A 22,041-nucleotide genomic window follows, 5' to 3' on the forward strand; every position below is an offset into this window, starting at 1 on the left:
AATGTTGGGTGTTAAATTTCACACACACACGCCGGTCCTGGCTTTCCACTGCTATCCCTCTGATTCCACCTCCCAGAGGTGGGAGTCATTTAGACATTTTTCTGACCAATTATCCCCTATTTCTTGAATTATAAAACTCAGTCCTTGACTTGAAATGTTATGATGTTCGGAACACCATCCGTGATCCTTATTTCATGAGTTGGTCTGCACCCTACATGGTAGCATACTGCACAAAAATTAACTCTCAAAATTAAAAAAACTTGCAGGGGTGAAGGTGAGGAGTGCTGGGGGGAAAAAAAATCTGATAGAATTCAAGTTTTCTTCCTCTCTCCCCCACCCTTTCTTTATTAGAGGTTGCGATGAACTTTCTCCTGACAAAACAAAATCTGCGGACTGAACTTTGAAGCACAGACACAAAGTAACGAGGCCGATAAGGGAGGATGCTGGTGATTTAGGTTCCGCCGTGGAAATTCATTAGTACAGTGCTTCCCGTCCTTTATTGAGCCCGTTTTACATGAGAAAAATCTCGCCGCACACCGTCATAACAAAAACGTCACACAAATATACCGTTCAAAATGTTTCGGTGTCAAGTGTTAATAATTTTGTAACGAGTTAAGTCAAATGGGATCATATCCCGCAGTACGCTAATTGGGAATCATTGCTTTAGTCTGCTCTTCACTTGAATGTGCCGACACATCTTGGTGTGTGAGGCGCTAACAACAAGAACACCAACAAGGCACTAATCATCAGAGCCAACCGCGGCTCTGTCTACAATCAAGCGCTCAGCGATGAAAGCTCCGAGTGTTGTGGACACTTTAGCGCTTGAGCAAAGCACAGCAGGATGAGGAGCTCCAGATGGTGTACTCGGACACAGAGCATGCCATTCGGGTAGGGTGCGAAGGGCCTGGGGGTGGGCAGACTGACAGGCGGGAATGCTGGCCCGGAATAGGAAGGTGGCAGCTCCGGCACCTGCTATCTGCTGAGGTCTGCTTGGGGCTCGGTGCAAGTCAGCCCTGCCAAAGTTCTTTCCCACAGCTGATGTCCATAGCGGACCGCCGCCGCCCAGATGAAAGCCTCGGAGGGGAAAGTTCCCACTGGGAGGGTTCGGCAAGACGTCAAAGATGTGAAGAGAACGTTTGCGGCTGCAACGACTTCAGAAACGGGAGGATTTTGGTACAAGAGCTCTTGTGACGTATGTGGGCGGAAATAGTAGCTGTGAAGCAAGCGCCGACACCAGTTATTATTGAAAAGCAATCTCATATTAACACGGTCCAAGTCTCAAACCTGCTCGCCCCTGAACCCCCGCCTCCTGGCCGACTAAGCTACTGACCAATGAACTACATTGCTCGGTAAGATTTGCGCCGCTTCCTCAGACCGCGTTGGTAATGTTCACTGTTGCCGGGAGTGCCCATCTTCATCGTCTCAGTTCCGTGTCACCTCTACAGGCTCCAGGTAAGTAGATTAGATTCATAAAGAATCGATAGTCAATCACTTAGGCCAAGGGAGCGGAGAAAAAAAAGCGGTGCCGTTTGGTTCGAAGGTCCTTCTGAGCAAGCGAGGAGAGAAGGGCACTAAATCCATCACGGGTGAATTACGAGCGTCTCCTCCTGGAAACGACGGGCGGCTAATGAGGACAAATGGTAATGAAGGCTTTCATTGACGTGCCGCTTCTGTCCCACTTCGACGGTGTTCGTGTCCTTCATTCATGACATCCATGAGGATGTCCAGTCTTGGCTTTGATGGCAACCTTGAAGCCGCTAGATTGAAGAGCTAGCGTTCTTTATCGAACTTGATTTTATTCATTTTGTTGGCTCAAATTAATGAGTCAAAGGTTGACCGGAATAATCCACAGGAGGAACCAAGTGGCAGCCCCAAGAACAAAGTGCCCAGGCCATCCTGAAGCTCCATTGTTTATACCTGGGACTTGGGGCAATATTGCGACACAAAAAAATGACAAGCCAATATGTCCAAAGCAATTTTGCTTAAGTCACGGCGCACTTGCATTTTGAACAAAACATGTTGGCTGGCAATCAGTTCACGTGTTGTCGCAGCACGCCTTTGAGCCCTCAGGTCCACCGACAGCATATGGACCCTTCCGTCTTCACGCCTGTGTCTTCTCACATAGCCAGCACACTCTGGAGAGACTTGCTTGCAATTAAGACCACCGAGGTGAGAATATTAGCGGGGGAGAGGAGGGGTTTCCCCCTCCCTGATAGCAAACAAGTGACCTACTTCTTGAATTGCTGACCCACTTTACTCACAGCAAGTCGCTAGGTGGCCAACAACACCCAATGCTCACGTTCAGTCATTTTGGGGAAAACGTCGCCTCACGATACAACACTGCATGACCGCAACAACGTGACTTTATGCTTTACAGGAGTTGAAGGTCTGTTTGTTGCTTTTGTGTGAGGAGGCGGTTATCATTAATAAGCGGTGGGAGCAACAATCTACAGTTAAGTTAGATTGCTAAATGTTCATCACGTTCACATCCAACACTGTATTACTTCAACTTTCCCGACTTTGTGACATACAGTGACTTTGTGTGTACAGTGTACAATAGTTCTTTTTATTTCTATTGTGCAAGGTCGCGGTCATCATGAATACCGGCGGGAGGAAACACGGCATTGATTATGTGATAGATCCATCCGAATGTCATGTCAAGTCACACCATGTAGGTGGGCGTGTCCCACGACATCCCGACTTGCACACTGGTGCCGCGGTGACACCTGTTTTAGATTAGTGGCGGCTCATGTAACATTAACTCTGCTTCCTGTTCCACATGCATGTTTAAGCTTAATCCCAGAAGTGCGGTTAAAACTCAAAAAAAAAAATGGCATGCTTGCCAAATGCAGCTTCTGGTCATACGCGCCCAAAACCACCAAAGTGTTTGCTTTGACATCTTGGAGCTCTGAACCAGGACATTGCTTTATCTGCTGCATTACAATGACTAGTTCAACATTTGTTTTGAAGTACAGTACAGTGAATCCCATTTATTGCAGGGATATGTATATATACAATATATATATATATATATATATGTGTGTGTGTTCCAGTCGATACAGTGGGGGGGGTCACTGTACCAAGACCACAAGCAAGAGAAAAGGGCAAAAACTAATCATTAGTCTGTAATCAATCACTAGTCGATCCAGTTTATTGTCAACCCGCTCGTCACAAAAACATCACAAATGACTCGTAAGCGACTGTCCACAAGTGTCCCAACACGGTCACAACACAGTCGGCCCCCTGAATCTGTTTGTTTGGGAATCGCTTAATAAAGAAGGGTCTGGTTCGAACAGGACCCGAGCTTCCGAAGCCACAGACCACCCGTCACCACCTCGGCCCCCCCCACGAGCTCACCTCTTGGCTTTCTTCTCCTTCATGATCTTTTTGCTCTCCTCCCGCCGCCGCTTGTTGACGGGGTTCCGCGGGTCGTAGATCTCAAAGGTGTCCTCGTCCTGCATGTTAGCGTCTTTGACCTTGCGAGACTGCTCGTCAAACTGCAGCACGTGGCCGAGCCTGGATGCGGTGGAGATGGGAGAGCGGGTCAATCAGTTTGCCGGGTCATTGATTTCTTAGCATAAATTGTACCGGGAGGGCTAGCTAGTTTAGATTGCTAATTTAGCAACTATGAGACGGGCCAGAATTCATTACTCAACTGACTGTAGATATTTTAGTGCCACTGTTATTGGTCCACAGAAAAAATATTGGGTGTTTGAATACAATAACTTTAAACACTGACACTGTTAAGAGTCAAAGGAGGGTTTCCAATTTCATTCTTGCCAGCTGGGATTTCAGCTCTCTTTTAATTCACCAGGTAAAGCAAAGTCAAAGTTTCATCCGCTTATCTGGATTTTGTGTGAAAGGCAAATGTGAGGTCACTAGGTTGCAGGAACCTGGGCAAAAAGACCCGCAACAGAATATGGACTGCTGCCCAATTAGACACTGAAGTGTTAATAATTATAAAAAAATGAACAAATTTAAGCATCAATGAAAAATCATTTGTGGCTGCCAGTTTCCATTAGAAGCTTAACCCTGATTAACCCTAAGCCGAACTGTGGCAGATTTCTAAAACCCGCAGCAAGATATTTTACCCCGGGGTCCATTTTCAAAGGGCTCCATTTTCCATACAACATCCACTCGACTGTGTCTTCTGGACGTCTGTGAGAAAGGGGCTACGGCGAGACGCAGGATGTGATGCAAAGCTACAGAAGCCTCTGCTGTTTATTTTTCTGGCCTTGTTCTCTCTGGCGGGGTGGAGAGGTGGGTTTCGTAAAAGTCGAGGCAGCAGGGCGAGGGGGGCCTGTGGGGGGTGGGGGTGGGGGTCTTTGCGCCGACACAGATGGAATAGTTTACCTCCTCTGTCCCAGACTTGACTTCCAGTGTCTGACCTGTTGTAACCCACATTCTGAGTGCGCAGCTCCTGCAGTGGCACACATTTCCCACTGCTGTTTTTCCAGGAACGCGAGGCTAACCACCCCCTGAGCCTTTGCCATACCTGGCGGGGGCAGTGCGGCGAGGTGTCTACCAACTAAGGCTTCTCTCAAATTCATTAGCCCCCCACCCCAACAACCGTCCGCTCGCACACACTCCTGGAGACTAATGGCAACAACAGATTGTGTTATTCTAAATCTCTCATTCACACACATGGTATTCATTTCAAACTGGACTTGCTCTTAAGATCCGCGTTGAAAAACAGAATATGAGAGCAGAACAGAGCGTCAAGACCTATTTCCTGGCGGCGGCGAGCTGACGCGTGCACATACTGTACGTACCCCCTGAACTATGACACGCCTCTAAGCGAGTGGAAGGTTGGATGCGCTGCCGCGGCTTTTTTATTCGGGCAGAAAACGGCACGGTGAAACGTAGCAGGTGCCAGTTACAAACATGCAATTTGGACCCGCGTCCTGAACTTTTTTGCCAAATTGAAGCATGAGAAGCTCACGTGATCAAGATATTAAGTATGAGCGGGGCCTCATTATCCTCCTGACTTTATGAGTGTCTGGAAACTCTTTTTCAAGGTCTTCGAGTCATGAGCGATGCCATTGGTGAGCTGACTAGGCAGTTTCAATGCGTGTACTTGCCTTCATGGCTGACTAGTTTCTTCTGCACCGAAGCATGACAGCAATTCATTTTTAGCAAAACATTTTCACTCGCTGTCGAAAAAAATCGCGAGATTTTCAATCTTGAGGTGACATATTGCCACACGGCTACCGCAGAGTGAGGGAGGAGGCAATGTTGTACAACACTTCAGGGACAGTTTAGCATTCTTGAGAGTGAAGACATTCTTCTCAAGCTATTTTCAACACTGAATTAGCAGAAATAGCAGACAATGTGGGGACAGACTAAGAGTATCAACAATAACATTTGAAATAGACATAGAAGGGTTCTGCCAAACAGCAACAATATAAGAAAATGAAACTTTTTAAGAATCTTTACCTTTTGTGAAATTTTATGTGAAAGATTTTTTGAACACGACTGTACTCATCTTGGAATTATCCAATTTATTCTATTTTTTTTTTTTTTTTAAATTAGAGCACTAAAAGGCGCCCCTCCAAGCCCATTTTTAAAATAGCCCACGGCCATCACCATTGGGGCGCTCACCATCCTTTGTCGTCGTCCTCGGCCAGCTCTTCCTCCTCCTCCTCCTCCTCCGGGGCTTCGCTGATGGCCGTCGACAGCTTGGACTTGAAACGATTGAGCAGCTCCATCGTCTGTTGAGAAAACTCAACATTAACGCTGCGGGGGTTCTTTTCAAAGTCCACTGCAAGTCAGGGTTCATACCCGTCGGGCATTGTTGTTGGTATTGTTTACCTGCTCCTCTCTGCCCGACCCTTTCTTGCGCTTGTCTTTCCTCCGCTCCTCGTACTTCTTCCTCTCCTCCAGATACTCGGCGACAGCCTCGCTGGTCGGCTTTTTGCTCTCTGGACAAACAGGCGAGGTGTTACCGACCGTAAATAACACCACAACTTGAGACTCGGCTAACGCACTGGGGCCACGTTCAACCTCTTTTATCCCTTTTCCATTCCAAAAAAAAACCTTGGTACTCGTTCGGCGCCAGGGCCAGTGCTGTGCTTCGTTGGTGCTTCACAAGTTCTTACCAAGAACGTGTTTGCTTTTCCACCGGCAAAGAGCCAAGTAGGGGCTACGTCATTACGTAGCCCCCACATGTGCGCTGGAAAAGGGCCATGTTACATCTCCAATACTTTGAAAAGTCGAAAAATTGAGACTCGGGATAATCTTTTAGGACCAATTGATAACCACGCCCACTTTGATATGAAGGGCAGGAAATGCGCACATTTTCAGTTAGTGCGTATCGCTGCTTTGGATGGCAAGTTTGTAGAGCCAGCGGCTTTTGTTTTTGAAGGAGCACTTTCTCCCCAGCCTCACGGCTTAGCCGGCGTTGACAAATGGCAAGCCAGAAAATGTGGATAACATGATCAGAGAGAAAAGATTGTCACCACCTGGTTTATTCAAACAGATGAGAATTAAGATTTTTGGTACTTCGTACAACAAAGTAATAGCAGCCACCCCCATGTAGCGAACCGAACTGAACCACTTGGCGGAAGTGCGGCTTTTAATTAGGGTTTCTGACTGGCTCGGGAGTCATATACCCGTCCGCAAGTCCAACACGACACAACAAGAAAGTGTTGTGTACTAAATGCAGCTGAGAATATTTTTTCCACCCCACCTCTGGCGGCGGTGTCTGGTGTGAAACTCCCGACGTGAGGTCACCGAGCAGCAGACGGTCTGGTCTGGCTGGCGGAAGATGCAGCGTGATGTGATGTTTTGTTGCGGGGTGCGCATGACAGACGTCTGTGGCGATGCTCATGTTTTACTGCGCTAACAAACAAATGAGCTAACAGAAACCACAGCTAAGCCAGCTCCATGTCTGGCGAGCGAGCTAGCAGCAGTCGCATGCTTCAATGTCAAGTTTGTGATCAAGGCGGATGATTTATCAGTCCGTAGACAAGATTTTTCACAAAAATCAACTCACTCAAAGATTTGAACACTACACCAACGTATGTTTGTCCTGCATGTCATTTAAAAGTCACAAAATGAATCGTCTGGCTGCCTCAGAGTTACCTCTCTGAACACACTGCGGAATAGGGCAGTAAAAATGTGTCACCGATGTGTTCCATCGGCATCATCCCGGGTTCGTCATCTGTCGCAACAGGCGCTTGGCCAAATAAGCCACCATGAACATTTGCAACACTATTAAGCATTGAATATATCCATGTTTTTCGAGGACAATAACTCCTCATGCACATCAAACGAACTGTCAACGGTTCTTTGGTGGAAACAAAATAAAAACGATGTTTGTGTACTGAGATTGCTATTGTAGTGGCAACTACAGACAAAATCTCAAGGAAAAATGTTGTCTTTGAACTCGCATTGGCCTCTCCAGCTGTTGTCCCTCCTGACTAGCTTAAAGTTTGATGGGCTTTCGAACTAGATTCCTGCCCTCACCAGTCACCCGGGCTCCGCCAGGGTAACAAATCAAGATGCTCCGTGTTGTAGCAACCAGTCTTTTATAAGATAACAATCTGATTTTTGGCGAGTGATGCAACGCCAATCTCTGAAACAGCCTCGCTTTCGATCATCAATCAAAAAAGACAGTTATGAAAATGTAGTTTCAATTAGCTACTGTTTTTTGTTTTTTTTAACAGCACTCTCCTTTTCATTTCATTTTGTGAACGAAAAAGTTGTTTTCAATTTTCGTTATTTTATTCGTTTTGCATTCACTCTAACAACCTTGCCAGTTACCTCCATGAGCGCGGACGATATTGCGGCCCACATACGGTAGTCGGGTCCATCCCATCTGGAGCTTTACAACACGAGCACGGTGCCAAGATACAAAACATTCCTTTGGTCGCAGGCTCTTCTTTGTTTGGTTTTGCTGCTTCAGTAAAATATTTGGGGTTTGGAGCGCAGAGGAGATTTTGTAACTTCTTTTGTTTTTTTTGACACTTTAAAAGCCTGATGATTTGTCAATGACTTATTCGAGAACAATGAGTGGCACAGTAATCATTTATTGCAGCCCTCAAATATTTTAGTGCCAATGTAAAGTGCTTCCCCCCGTGAGTGAAGTGAGCTGCTTGGAGGTCTGACGAGAAGGCAGGAGGGTGATTTAAGATGGCGGGTACAGTCTCGTCAGTACGTGCAGCTTGGACAGCACTGCAGCTGAAATTTACAGACCCCCGACAGACGTTGCGGCCACTGGCCCGTGACTTGCAACAATTCCACATGGTGGAATTAACTTTTGTACCCAATGCGGGAGCAAAGTGACAAAGCTCTCCCCGTCCTGCAGCTAAGGTGGAAGCACAAAGCAAAGACTCCCGCATACTCGCAGCTTGGCACCCGTAGATTTGCATATTCACCGATTTTTTGTTTTTTCCAAATGTAATTTTCTGCGAGAAGAATGCAGAACCTTGTAGGAGATAACAATAGACATCTGCAACTAACTGACACAATCAGAAGCTTCCCCGTCTGTCTAAGTGACCATTAGTCGAGAATGCAGAACGGACCACCCTGCTCTCAAGAGTGGTAAGAGTTTGCTGGAGGCGGTTTTAAAACACCATTAAAATGTGCCTTGTATTAAAAAAACAAAACAAAACAAAACAAAACAATAAGAGTGAAGAAACATGGCCCACATACCCTCCTTGACTTCATCCATGGCGGGCTTAGGGCCATCTTCTCTTTGCTTCAACGCCTTCAGCTCCTTCTTCAACTGGCGAACTTCCTTACGCAACTCTTGGCTGGGGAGGGAGAAACAAACAAATGAATAAAGGAGAGGATTTGGCAGAACTGTCCATACCCGGGTGGCGCTAGCCTCCATTTGAATGGCCCAAAAAATGAAGAATGGTTTTGCGCAACTGCATAAATCACCCAGAAAACAGTTGTTTGACGATGACAAGGATGGCCTAAGCAGTAGAAAATGGATGTCTGGTATAAGGCAAGGTCAGCAGACCGAAGTCATTCGTCTGAAGAGACTCGCGTCCCTGCCACACGCGGTAATCTCCCTGTACATTAACATGTATAGTGTTGTTTTTGCACATGCAAAGTTACAAATATTCAAATGTAATCTACAAAAAAAATTAATAAACTGCCCACCGTACAGTAACGTAGGTTATACTGATAGTGACGAACTGGAACTGTTCCAAGTTCACTGTCAAAGTGAACAACGAGAACTACAGGATGTGAATTGTAAACAATCACACAGCTTTGCATTAGTAAAGTCGATTTGGCTTCAAACACCGTACGCAGGCAATTGAACATAAACATGTAGACGGATAATATAACAATAGTCACAGGCATATATTCTTTATCCTCTCTAAATAAGTACTAATATTAGTGCGGTCTGTCTATTTGCGTTTCCTATGGGAAAAGTTGACTCTAAATCCCAACAAATTTCAGGCTGACCGGCGTCACCACCTTCTCCTGTATATCATCATTATGCACATTATTTATGGAGCTACATATCTTCCAGTTATGAGTAACATCTCCTCCTCTCTCTTAAGTGGTTTGCGGCGTTGAGGGAAAAGCTCTCAACGGTCATCCGTGTAGAGAAGAGGATCGTTTGGGATACGACTGTGTCTTTAAACTCCATGACACCTCCGTATGCGTGCCAGTAAATGTTGTTTAGATTCGCCCTCTTCAAATGTGGAGTCGTTACATAAAGTTTTCAAGCAAGGTGGATAACACGAGCAAGCCGGGGCGGGGGGAGCGATGCGGCCTCTTTGACCCGCGGAGCCGACCCACTTGGCGGGCAGCCCGAAAAGCGGGGCTCCTGCGGGGCGAGAAGTGCCGGTCAGGTCGGACCGCACCGCCTCATATGACGCAGGCTTGCAGATGTTCAGCTGGGGACTGATGATGTTTTGGTAAGCCTGACACTTATTGTGTTGCTGCCATGCTCTCAAAGCTCAGGTAAGCTGCAGCGTCTGGGCCCCCGGAGCAGCAACGTGAAGCATCTCCAGACTAAACAATGACGGCCTTTGTTTCTGACGTCTGCTTCTTCAGACTGTCCATTTTTTTCTTCTTCTTCTTCTTCTTCTATTAGATGTTTAACCCTGGTGGAAGGTCTACTTGATCCACATGGGGTTGCTGCAATGCTTTGACTGACACATTTTTGCATGTGCGTAAGAATTAAGCAAGCAGCCTTTCCAAAGTAAAAGTTGTGTTTTTTTTTTTTTAAATACACAGTGTGCATTGTGCAAGCGCTCTGTTTTATGCGTAGTTTAAAATACCACTCTGTCGCGACGGCCAAACAATTGCCACCAATAAAGGGAAGGAGATCAGAAAGGGACCGGAACATACTTTAGGGCTCCACGAATTCCTCCGCAGGCATCGAACTAACATTGCACAATAGTACAATATTGTGTCAAATGGTGCCCACTCGGCATCCATTGTAGCCTGGTCATACTGGAAGAGGGAATTCTCCCATCTGCGGCCCCTTCTCAAGGTTTCTCACTTTCACCCAGATGTTTTTTTTCTTTTTTCCTTGCCCTCCTGGGGGTTAAGGTCAGGGGATGTCGTGAATATTGGTCAACTGTGGGCATGTGAAACACTTTGAGACTGTTTGTGATTAAGGGCTAGAGAAATAAAATGTGACTTGACTATTTATTTTGGAAAGCTGAGGTTGATCCGGTACTTTGTAATTATGCGACAGCGATAATGAAATGAACAGCGCGCCCGAGTAATGTTGAAAAACTGTTCTTCCTCTGACCAATGCCTGACCTATAAATGCCACTGCACTATATAATAATCCCAACATGGTGACTAGGGAGTAGGAAATGAGTCGACAATTCCAAACAGAGCCACAGTGTGAGATAACGTATGGTGGTTTTGCACTGTACACTCTCCAAAATGAAAGGGCCGCAGGACGCGACGGTCTGTACAGACAAACATCTTAAATGCGTCCGCTTCCGGATCTTCTCAAGATACTGCACAGCTGCTGTCCCTCTCTCAGGATGATAAAAGGGAGTGAAAGTCAAAGAAAGAGCTGCGGGCGAATAACTTTTCATAAAGAAAGCATCGAGGAGACTGGCAGTGATCCAGAACCTCCAGAAGACTCGGGTGTCTGGCAAAGGTCTGAGTCTGACGCGGGACTTTTACAAAGCTTAAAATAGCCACGCGATGACTGCACGAAAACCCGATCGTTTTACGAAATATCGGTGCGGGCGTGCTTGTCGTTTTTGGACTTCTCTGCATTCTCGGTTTACGGGCTTGGAGTAAGAAATAAAGGCCAACTGTTCAAATAAAGCGGCCGTTGAAATGAGTTAGAGGTCTATTAAAACAAGTCAAATTTAACGCCTCGCTATGTGGCCGCGCACAGCGAGGAGACCGCAAGGATGGCCGAGGCCGTCTCCTGTCATGACCAAGCGAGTGATGCAGACCAACGGGCTGGGTGAACTCGCCTCGGGGGGCACTCCACGGCTTGGGCCCGGGCCAAACAGAACTGTGAGCTGGAGAGCAGGAATCCAAAGCTCCACACAGGAATTTGCATGACTCGGCACAGCGCTCCAGACCGACGCGCGGCCCACCGCGGGTCCCTGTTTTACAACATCGTCTGCCACGCAAGGACCACCCCCTCCCCTGCAACAACCCGGCCCCCATATTACACCACAGCCCCCAACCGCCTCCCTATCTGGCCGCCGCCATGATGCCAGACAGCAAAGCGTATGCTTCCAATGTATACAGCAGGGGTTGTATTTACACCCTCTATAGGGAAACCATCTTTAAAATGAGGGTATAATGGAAATATAACGCAGTTTTACTCTATGCGCACGCGCTATTTTGCAGACTTTTCACACACAAAATCAATGTTAATTTGCATTGGTCCATCTAGGATGTTTCACAATACTTTATTAGCTTTAAGACGGCGGACTTTCGTTAGACAAAACTGTATAGTTCGGGTGAGCGTTTTGGTCTTTAAATAGAACCAATAAAATCAATCAAACAGCTCGAACACGCTGTACCTCTTATTTGGAGACGTGAGCAAGGAAGAGAGTGTGTTTTCACAAGCAGAACGATGGAAAACATGTGGGAGAGGGAAAAACGATATAAAAGTGTTTCGCTATTATAGATTTTCACCGATGGCGGGTGGGACACCAAACCGGTACAAGGTCTGAGGTATTTTGCTGTAATTTTTACGCATCTTTCTTTTTTTTTTTTTTTTTTTTTTTTTTTTTTTTTAACCCCTCGGGGTGCAAGTCTGTCTGGAAGCCTTTCCGACCAGCCGGCCAGGGAGCGAGCGACCCATGCGGCGCAGCTGTGTTGCACTGGGCCAGAGTTCTGTAAACCTGGCGACTCCCAAACGTACACAATCCCGCAGCCAAGCGCTGGATTATCTCAAGTGGTTTTCCACACACACGCACGCACGCGCACGCAAACACACACCGACCGAGGCTGCATAAACTCTGCAAGGCCTCAGTGAGTGAGAGCGCGCCGGCTCGCATCCAATGAAGCCGGCGAAGACGCAGCGGTGCTGGCTGGCCCGCGCATTGTGTCTGATGACCCACTTTGGATGCAGATGATCCAGGGGCGTGCCGTCAATGACTCTGTGGCTTGCGATGAGGATGATGATGTAATACGGCAAAGTAATATGACGGTGAAGGCAGGGGTTTCGCAAACCTTTCGGGCGCAGGGACCGGACTGTTGGGAGGAAACCTAAACACAGTGAGCACACTCTCGCAGCAGCTGCTGTCAGCCACAGCTCTCACACAAAGTCGCCCCACCCTGCCATGTGACTTGGTTGTCTTCTTTTATTGGTCACGAGAGCGCAAAGAGGAAGAAAGTTTGCTGTACGCACTAATGGTTGCTCATCGAATGCAGACAAAATGGTTTTGACACCTCACCAAAAAGATTTATTCGCTATTGTTGCCAAAAGATGGCAGCAAATCAAAGGGATTTGGGCGGTGGCAATCCAGGTTTTTCCTCCTGCGTCGACATTATTCCTTGACACCAGGATGCCACAAGATGGCGCAGTAAGACAACTTTTATATTAGACAGTGCTTTGGCCTGAGCACAAAAACAGCTCATGGCCGAGTTTCTCAGCAAATAGTCGAGGATACGTTCCCCCAAAAATATCAGTGGCAGGATTTCAAATTCTTTTTTTTCTTTAACTAGGAACACAGTGGCCCCTAACCTGAAATTTTAGGAGCGCAAGTTGAACATTAAAGAGGCAGACATTGTAAATTGACTTGTGCAAATGTTTTCCACTCATTTTTACTACAGTCATCATAAATGGGCTGAAGTGTGGAGCCGGAGTTTGTCAGGAACCCAAAATAATAGTCCAGAATAATCCAAATAAAAAAGGAAATTTACTGGATGCACATGCACGAGTCGATGAAAAACAAATTGCCACCATTTAGGGGCAGTCTGGAGCGGAGGCCTGAGTGAAGACATGAATTTCGCAAATTTCGAAAATCGCAAACATTCCCTAGACAAGCAAGCAGGCTCCAGGCTGGTTCTAACATCACACGCAAAGCAGGCGAGGCAGCGTTTGGAAGCCTACCCCCACCACCTGTGGTCGATTTGGTCCGCACCAGAGGGCGAAACCAACTAGAGGGTCATTAAAAACAGACGAAAGAGTACTAGCGTGAAAACGCCAGTACAGAGCTAACTAACCATGACGATGACTAACAGGAAGTCAACCGCTGTCTTCGGCCGCCAATGGTGAAGTGATGCGCGGGAGCAGACATATGGAGGCACTTTGCTACCACATAACACACGCGCGCATGCGCGCGCTTAGTTCCAATTGCAGATGAATACAGCATCAAACGAGTGTAATTATCAGATCCATGACATGCTGTCATTAGCTAGTTCCTTTAGTCTGGGCTTGGCTTTCTACGTAATCTATCCTCAGTTCTTCGCTGAAAGTCTCGCCGTATTTTCGTGCTCTGTCTGTAATGCCCAAAGACGTCACTAGAGCCTTCGCTCAAAGGAAAGTAGTCACTGGTGTCAAGGAAGGATGTTGAAATGAAGCGCCTTGACGGCGAGACGGACGGCGCTAAGTTTAGCCCAGGTTGTTAGCGGAATTTTTGCCGCACGCGAATGTAAACACGCACTTGCCGTGAATGTTTCATTTTCGGGGTAAATTTGGAAGATGCGCTTGAAATAACTTTCGGGATCATAGTTTGGGGTATATTTTCAGTTGAGACTATTATTACAAATGATTTTAATCAGTTTCAGTCTGGGGTTTTTTTTTCGCTTTTAACAACGGGGCTGGTTCCCTAATCCATGCGAATTTCTTGCAGAGTCACTCTAAATGTGTCCGTCAGCCATCCCCCTTTGGGTCCCGCCTGCAGACTTTAATATGTATTTCGGTGTGGGCTCTGGATGCTTGCTACCCTCTGCCGAATATCAGCAAGACTTGCACGGAGCAGAAACTACGACTGAAGTAACCAAACTTTGAGTGGATATGAGCTCTGGTCGAATCAAATCAAAGCAGTTGACGGCGGCAGAGTGTTGGGATGGTGGCCTGATAGAGCCCCCCCCCCTCCCCCCCGCCCCCCCGCCAGCCCCTCTTCAAACATCACAATGCCCCCTTTATGCAGGACTAACAGTGTACCTTGCAGCAAGCTCTGTGATGCCATGCCAAGACAAACTACTGTGTTGGGTTAAAGTTCTTGTCGCAAAACAATCTGTGCTTGTGTTTAATAAACTACACTAGGCCTGGCTGTCAGTCAAGCGCGCCGACACACGTGCACACACACACAAGTTTATCCCATTAGCACTAATGAGAAGGGCGAGTTCCATTCTATGTGCTGAGAGGGCTACCTGTTGACGAGATGAGTGAGAGGAGCGCGACAGTCACTTTCTCTCACGTGCTCATCGGGTGTTTTTGTTTTTTTTTAACCGTGGATATTTTGCACATGCTTTCAATGGTGCTATCTCACTTTCAATGGTGAATAATTCATCAAAAAAGAGGCTTCAAGCTGTGCATTGTTAAAAGCAAACATGTCATGATCCACGTAATGATCTACAAACGGTCCATTTGATTATCCTCTGTGAAATATTACAGATATATACTGTAGATTATAGATACATTTATTCACAAGCATGAACATTTTAGTTTTTTTTTGGGGGGGGGCGGATTAATGGCATGTCTGTTCAATTCAGTGAGGTAATATGATGGTGGAAACATTAGACAGGGAATTTTGGGAACACTGCAAATTAGAAACTTTCCATTTGACACAGGGAAATGTGTTAAATAATTATGACGCAAAAGACACTTTGATCTGGCATGTTGCAATTACATGTTAGCAATGTCGTAATTAACAGCACTCCGGAGTAATGGTCCAAGAATATTGACTGTATAATTTTTTTTTTTCATTCCGGTATAGTAATTAGGGAGTGCTTAATAGCCCATAAAAGTAAATTAACAATGACTATTTTGGAACAGCAAACTTGAAATACTTGAGACTCTGCAGTGGAATCGAAAGGGTTCACGTGGTCAAACTTAACAGAGGTGCAGATCACCCACTGAGCAAAGTGAAGATCAACAGCGCCCCCAGCAGAGAGTTACCTTACTGTACAAGTGTAATAATACAAGGAGAGGGGGAAAAAAAAAGCCCGTTTTTGATCTGGTTTGGGTCAAAATGTTGGTGCTTAAATATACAGTCTCAGTCTCTCTCTCTTTTTTTTATGTGTCGGTTTTACAGTTTTTCAGCCCACATCAAGTGAGAGTGACACTTAGGCAGCTGGGCTCTGTGTAAAATACACGTACGTGTGCAGTCATACCTGCGGCTGCTCTTCTTGCCCCGCTCCTCCTCGTCTTGGGGCTCGCTGGCTTTCGCAGCACTCTTCTCCTTCTTCAGCTTGGCTCTGACCAGCTCACTCATTTTCTCGCTCTTGTCGTCCTCCTGTAAGAATGCGACCACACATCTGGGTAATATATGATGAGTGTCTTTCGAGTTTAATTTGAACGTACCTCTGCTTCATCTCCAGATGTCTTCTCTCCTCTTGAAAAGACAAACAAGATGACATGTCATTAGTCCTGCTTATTATTATCATCAAATTATTATCAGTGCCTGCCCAATATGAATTTTATGAGGCTGATGCCAGTTCTGAAATTTGCCAGACTGACATTCTGATTAAAAATTTAATAAAAACTTTTTTTTGGCTGGACAATGATTTGGTGGGGCCCTGATGAATGAATTCATGAATCCAATTACTTATCAACAGCTGGAACGGAGCTCAGCCTGGGATCATCCTTCAGGAGGTCGTGGCTGCTTTTGCTCTTTCCTTTCAGGCTCTGGGGCGACAACAAATATAGAGGGAAATCGATCCGAAGCACCGAATGTTTTCAAGCAGCCATCTCTACCTGACTAACTTGATTGACCACCTCCTCGTCTTCTTCGGCCTCCTCGCCGAATGACAGCAGACTGAAGTTCCTTCAGTTGACAGACAAATATATATACAGTGACGCCGGTGTTTACGGATTTATGAGTAAACAAAAATTACCCGTTCATGTGAATCATGACTAAACGTGACTTACTTTGTGGCTTTTGACTGTGATTTCTTTCCTTCGTCTTTTTCTTTTTCCTTCTTTGCTTTCTTCGTTTCACGTGGCTCAATGTCATCAAAAGGACAGTGCAGCACCTGGAATCGTAAAAGAAAGAAAGAAAATCAAATGAGTGAATCGTGTATGATTTGAGAATCCGGAATATCTTACCTCGGCCGTTCTTATTTTGTGGGGATTCAAAGGTCTTTCGTTGCCGTCACATTCCACGTCCGCTAACCTGAGCATGTTGTAGATCGTGTCTCCCGTCACCTGCAAGCAGCGCTTTAGTTTGTGTCGAACGTCTGGACGCAAAAACGGGAAGAGCTTCGTTTCAAACTCACTTTGGCAAAAATGGTGTGTTTGTTGTTGAGCTCATCGGCACGTCCCAACGTGAAGAAGAACTGGCTCCCATTGTCGTGTGTCCCGGCGTTGGCCATGGCGACCAAACCTCTTCGATTGAAGCGCAGTCTGGTGTGAAACTCATCCTGAGGGTGGAAGCAGTAGAGACAACCATTACGCTGGACACGTCTTCCATACAGGCCAATACCCAATGTTTGTGACCAATGGGTAGCTAGTGGTAGAACGTGTGACATCATGGTGATAGTCTTATGGAAAGATTTTCATTCGTGAGTTAGAGGGACCGGCATTCCATCCCAACCTTGAACGTCCTGCCGTAGATGGACTCTCCTCCTGTTCCGGTCCCAGTTGGATCTCCACCCTGTATGATAAATTCAGGTACCACCCTGTGGAATATTGTTCCATCGTAGTAACCTTTGCCCCGATGAGAATGAGAGCCATTATTCAAGCAACTGTGTCCATTTAACGACTTCAAACTTGAACTGTGTAACCGTTTACCTTCCATGCACAGCTGAACAAAGTTCCTACATGCTTTCGGAGCTTCTTTGGACCACAGCTCGATGTCAATGTCACCCGCGGAGGTCTTCAACAAGACCTTCCACGACAAGTAGAGTGGATTAGTGAAACATACAGTAGTTGAAAAGGCCCTAGTTGTAGTTAAATGTGACACATTTGAGTCCGCTCACCTTTCCATTCGTGGGTGGTTCTTGGATGTATATATTGCTCATTTTCGCGACAACGGTTGTTTCCCCACTACTTTTTAAAGGCGGGCTTTAAGTTTTTATTGTACAAAACGACGTTCTGCGGCAGAAGATACAGTTTAATTAGCGACACTACCTGCCTGGTGCGACCGTATCGTTTACGTCCCTGTGTGAGGCGGGAATAATAATATTGTGACGAATTGATTATTTATCCAGTATTTTATTTAAGCGTACTTAAATAAAATTTCGTGCAGTTACTATTTAAGTCATATATATGCTTGGATTGAAGGCGTATATCGATGGATTTGCGACATACAAGGAACGAAATTCTCGCTTCACCCCTAAAAGTGATGAGTTGGTTAGACCCACGCGCCGTTTGAAAATCGTCCCCCCGTGAAACAGCGGCAACCAAAATTAGTTCCGGGTTTTTGAGAGCCGAACGGAAGTACCGTAATTCCGAACGGGACATGGCGGAAGTTCGTCGACAATGGCGGCAGCTGAAAACAATGTGGAACTGAAGCGAAAAGCTGATCAAACTCAGGATGAGGACGGAGAAAATGAGGAATGGGTCGGGCCCATGCCGAGCGAGGCAGCGACGACCAAGAAGAGGAAAGGTGGGTGTGATTTGTTAAACACCGAGACAGAGTCATCGCGCAAGAACCCGAAATGAATGGTTCGGCGTTTTAGAAAATACCATGATATATGTACACGCCGCAAGAAAATATCAAACCCAAAACTATTGAGTTTTTCCTTTTCAACATGGGGCAGACGAGCCACTAGCACGTTTACGAAGAGATCCTGCAGCATTAGCTGCGGTCATTGCACGAGAAGATGCTACAACCAATGAGGTGTGGGATATTTACAAAATGTTCACCGTTCTTTCAATGTTTGGCCCAGTTCTGGAATATGAACGCGTCTACCTGGACAACCTGCCTTCAGCTGCCATGTATGAAAGGAGCTACATGCACAGAGATGTGATCACACACATTGTTTGCTCCAAGTAAGTTTGTTTTCTACAGCTCTTTCCTGTGCGTCCATCAGTGGATGCTAATGGCTCCTTGTCTATGTTGTTGTTTTTTTTGTTTGTTTTTTAGGACAGACTTTGTCATCACAGCCAGTCAAGATGGTCATGTCAAGTTCTGGAAGAAAAAGGAGGACGAGGGAATCGAATTTGTCAAACACTTTCGGAGTCATCTTGGTAAGCTGTGATTTTTTTTATTTGAGAGTCTCCCCTTTATCTTACCATAGAAATCTGCCCAAAATGAGATCGTAAGATTTTACAATATGCGCACACTCCAAATTGTCCGCGTGTGGGTTTTTTTCTGTGCAGGTGTGATCGAGAGTATCGCGGTGAGTGCTGACGGCTCTCTCCTGTGTTCGGTCGGCGACGACCAGGCCATGAAGGTCTTTGACGTCGTCAACTTTGACATGATCAACATGCTCAAGCTGGGGTGAGTCCACGAGACAAATCGCACAGATGCAATTTTGTTCGGCTCTGAAACTGGCCGGAACCTCTGATGTTTGGTCCCTTTTGGGAAACGTTGCAGTTTGGATGACATTGCAACCTGGCGCGTAATTCACAGCAATTGGTTGCATTGCCATGAACTGTTGCGATGGTGATATCGCAAATTACTTGGGGTTGAATTGAGAGGTTCGTCCATTTCGTTTTTGTTGCAGCTTCCACCCAGGACAGAGCGAGTGGGTCCACAATCCCGGAGATGCCATTTCCACGGTGGCCTGCTCAGAAAAATCCACCGGCAAGATTTTTGTCTACGACGGCCGAGGAAGCGGCGAGCCTCTCCACGTCTTCGAGAAGATGCACTCCTCGCCGCTGTCCCAGATCCGCCTGAATGCCAAATTTCGAGTGGTCGTCTCCGCGGACAAAGCGGGAATGCTGGAGTACTGGACCGGCCTGCCCTCGGAATTCAAGTTCCCCAAACACGTGCAGTGGCAATACAAGACTGACACGGATTTGTACGAGTTCGCCAAACACAAAACCTACCCTACCAGCCTGGTGTTCTCGCCCGACGGCAAGAAAATGGCCACCATGGCGTCTGACCGTAAAGTCCGAATCTTCCGCTTTCTCACGGGGAAACTGATGAGAGTGTTTGACGAATCCTTAACGGTAAGTCCTAGTCGAGGTGACCGTTTAGATTAGCAAAACTCTTCATTTTCATTCTTTGGTTTTCAAATCCGGTTAGTTTAATTCCAATTCCTTGACATTCAGCTTCACTTGGATTTAGAATGACAAAAACAACCTATTTCATGCAAGTACATTGGGATACGGATCTAAAAAGTGCCCCTGGTGACTCATTTTTGAGTACATTTTATTAATTACACTGCTCAACGGCAAATTTTAATCAGAGATGGCTTGATGTATCTCTAAACATTTTTTTACTCTGATTAAAAAAACAAACATCTTTACTCCATCATTACCACTGTGGCTTGTTGGCTGCCGCTGTGCCAGATGTTCACAGAGCTGCAGCAAATGAGGCAACAGCTGCCGGACATGGAGTTTGGCCGGCGGATGGCGGTGGAGCGAGAGTTGGAAAAAGTGGACGGCATCCGACTCACCAACATCATCTTTGACGAGACGGGCCATTTCGTCCTGTACGGTACCATGCTGGGCATCAAGGTCATCAATGTGGAAACCAATAGGTGAGTGCTCAAGCTAAAGAAGAAGGAAAATAAAAAAGACGAGCGGCTAATGTCTGAATGATTTTTTTTTTTTTCCCCTGCAGATGCGTGCGCATACTCGGGAAGCAGGAGAACATCCGCGTGGTCCAGCTGAGTCTCTTTCAAGGGGTCGCAAAGGCCATGCAAGTGGCGCCCACCGTGGAGATGAAGGCCTCAGACAATCCGGCTTTACAGAACGTGGAGCCGGACCCCACCGTATTCTGCACCGCCTTCAAGAAGAACCGATTCTACATGGTGACAAACTGTAGATGAGAAGAGAGAGACGAGCTGTTTGTCACCCCAATTGAAGTGTACTGGAAAACGGACAACAGGTGAGGTTTTCATGCAAATATTCTGTCTTGAAGTTCTCAAAGAGGGAACCAGAGGACACCAAGAGTGCCGACTCCGACCGAGACATCTTCAACGAGAAGCCCTCCAAGGAGGAGGTGATGGCCGCCACGCAGGCCGAAGGCCCCAAGCGAGTGTCGGACAGCGCCATCATTCACTCCACCATGGGTGACATCCACATCAAGCTCTTCCCCGTAGAGTGAGTGGCTCCCATTGCCGACGCACCTGAGATGTTCCAACGAACGCCCACCTCTCCTTATCCTCGTAGGTGTCCGAAAACGGTGGAGAACTTCTGTGTGCACAGCAGGAATGGCTACTACAATGGACACATCTTCCACAGAGTCATCAAGGTTTGTGCTGTCGGCAGGATCATAGCACGCACGGATCTGTATGTGCGTTGCCTAAAACTGCTTGCTCTCTGGGAGTCCCTCAAGGCTCTATTTTAGGACTGCTGATTCCCACCAATCCTTGAAGATGACTGTCATCCATATGCATATGCGTATCATGTGACTACTTTGTGTGGTAATGGTACTCTGGAGTCAGCAAAACTGCGGCTACTGCTAATGCTAACTCAACAATGCAAAGCGGAGAGTGGGACTAATATGCACTTGATCAACACGTAGAAACGCGACTCTCAAAACTGCCATTGCAGAAAATATAATGCAAGGCATTTTCCAAATTGGATTATCTCGATTCGACGCTTAGATTTCAAAATCCCACAAAAGGGATGAAGTGCAGTTTGAAATGGAAGCAAGACTGGGTTGCTGTCTTCAGGGTTTCATGATCCAGACCGGAGACCCCACCGGTACCGGCATGGGTGGTGAGAGCATCTGGGGCAGCGAGTTTGAAGACGAGTTCCACGCCACTCTGAGACACGATCGGCCCTACACGCTCAGCATGGCCAACGCGGGCCCCGCCTCCAACGGCTCACAGTTCTTCATCACCGTGGTGCCCACGGTGAGTTCAGCCAGCGTCCCACAATTAATCATCAGTCAACGCGAAAGAGGTTTTTTTTCCGTCTGACTTTTCTGGGGTGGGTTTTCTTAAATCTGTATCTTTCTGATACTTGACCCCCCCAAAAAAAGAATGATTAGTCTCTGTGAGAAGCGCTGTATTCATGAAATGTACTGAAGATGTTTGTGCTCGGCAGCCTTGGCTGGACAACAAGCACACGGTGTTCGGAAGGTGCACCAAAGGCATGGAGGCAGTGCAGAGGATCTCTAACGCCAAAGTTCATCCCAAAACGGACAAACCGTACGAAGACATCAGCATCATCAACATCACCATTAAATGATCGGACGTCCACTTCCTGTACATTGTTTTTTTTTTTTTTTTTTTATTAAACAATACTTTGTGCTTTAAATGGTGGATAATTTGACTCACTTTGACCTTGTGTCACAACAAAAAATGGCATTTCCTATCAAAGCAGCTCAATCGCTTCCTACTTCCTGAAAA

General features: G+C 46.5%; 2 protein-coding genes across 2 annotated transcripts; one reads left to right on the forward strand and one right to left on the reverse strand.

The window, feature by feature from the left end:
* Nucleotides 1-3,128: 3,128 nt before the first annotated feature.
* On the reverse strand, nt 3,129-17,923 carry cwc27 (CWC27 spliceosome associated cyclophilin). The gene is made up of 14 exons (XM_019892365.1): nt 17,548-17,923; nt 17,360-17,456; nt 17,163-17,275; nt 16,846-16,989; nt 16,676-16,774; nt 16,499-16,602; nt 16,325-16,394; nt 16,176-16,255; nt 15,932-15,962; nt 15,742-15,863; nt 8,656-8,756; nt 5,812-5,921; nt 5,602-5,711; nt 3,129-3,516 (listed from the first exon to the last, which is right to left on the reverse strand). The coding sequence occupies exons 1-14, from the start codon at nt 17,587-17,589 to the stop codon at nt 3,354-3,356; spliced, it is 1,386 nt and encodes a 461-aa protein (XP_019747924.1). The 5' UTR covers nt 17,590-17,923; the 3' UTR covers nt 3,129-3,353.
* Nucleotides 17,924-17,993: 70 nt separating this feature from the next.
* Nucleotides 17,994-21,964, forward strand: ppwd1 (peptidylprolyl isomerase domain and WD repeat containing 1). The gene is made up of 11 exons (XM_019892362.1): nt 17,994-18,176; nt 18,460-18,562; nt 18,657-18,760; nt 18,893-19,013; nt 19,240-19,687; nt 20,030-20,220; nt 20,304-20,493; nt 20,604-20,785; nt 20,855-20,936; nt 21,361-21,543; nt 21,737-21,964. Exons 1-11 carry the CDS (start codon nt 18,050-18,052, stop codon nt 21,878-21,880), a joined length of 1,875 nt encoding a protein of 624 aa, XP_019747921.1. The 5' UTR covers nt 17,994-18,049; the 3' UTR covers nt 21,881-21,964.
* The last annotated feature ends 77 nt before the right edge of the window (nt 21,965-22,041 follow it).

This window comes from Hippocampus comes, unplaced genomic scaffold, assembly GCF_001891065.2.
Source record: "Hippocampus comes isolate QL1 unplaced genomic scaffold, H_comes_QL1_v1.1 scaffold145, whole genome shotgun sequence".
Taxonomy (NCBI): domain Eukaryota; kingdom Metazoa; phylum Chordata; class Actinopteri; order Syngnathiformes; family Syngnathidae; genus Hippocampus; species Hippocampus comes.

Excerpts from the sequence above, each read along its gene's own strand:
- cwc27 (XM_019892365.1), bottom strand. The coding sequence starts at position 17,589 with ATGAGCAATATATACATCCAAGAACCACCCACGAATGGAAAG. Across the intron at positions 16,603-16,675 it reads ACAAAATAAGAACGGCCGAG|GTGCTGCACTGTCCTTTTGA; the intron begins GTAAGATATTCC and ends TTACGATTCCAG. Across the intron at positions 8,757-15,741 it reads GGCAAGAAGAGCAGCCGCAG|CCAAGAGTTGCGTAAGGAAG; the intron begins GTATGACTGCAC and ends CTCCCTCCCCAG.
- ppwd1 (XM_019892362.1), top strand. The coding sequence starts at position 18,050 with ATGGCGGCAGCTGAAAACAATGTGGAACTGAAGCGAAAAGCTGATCAA. Across the intron at positions 18,177-18,459 it reads GACGACCAAGAAGAGGAAAG|TTCTGGAATATGAACGCGTC; the intron begins GTGGGTGTGATT and ends TGTTTGGCCCAG. Across the intron at positions 20,221-20,303 it reads ATCAATGTGGAAACCAATAG|ATGCGTGCGCATACTCGGGA; the intron begins GTGAGTGCTCAA and ends TTTCCCCTGCAG.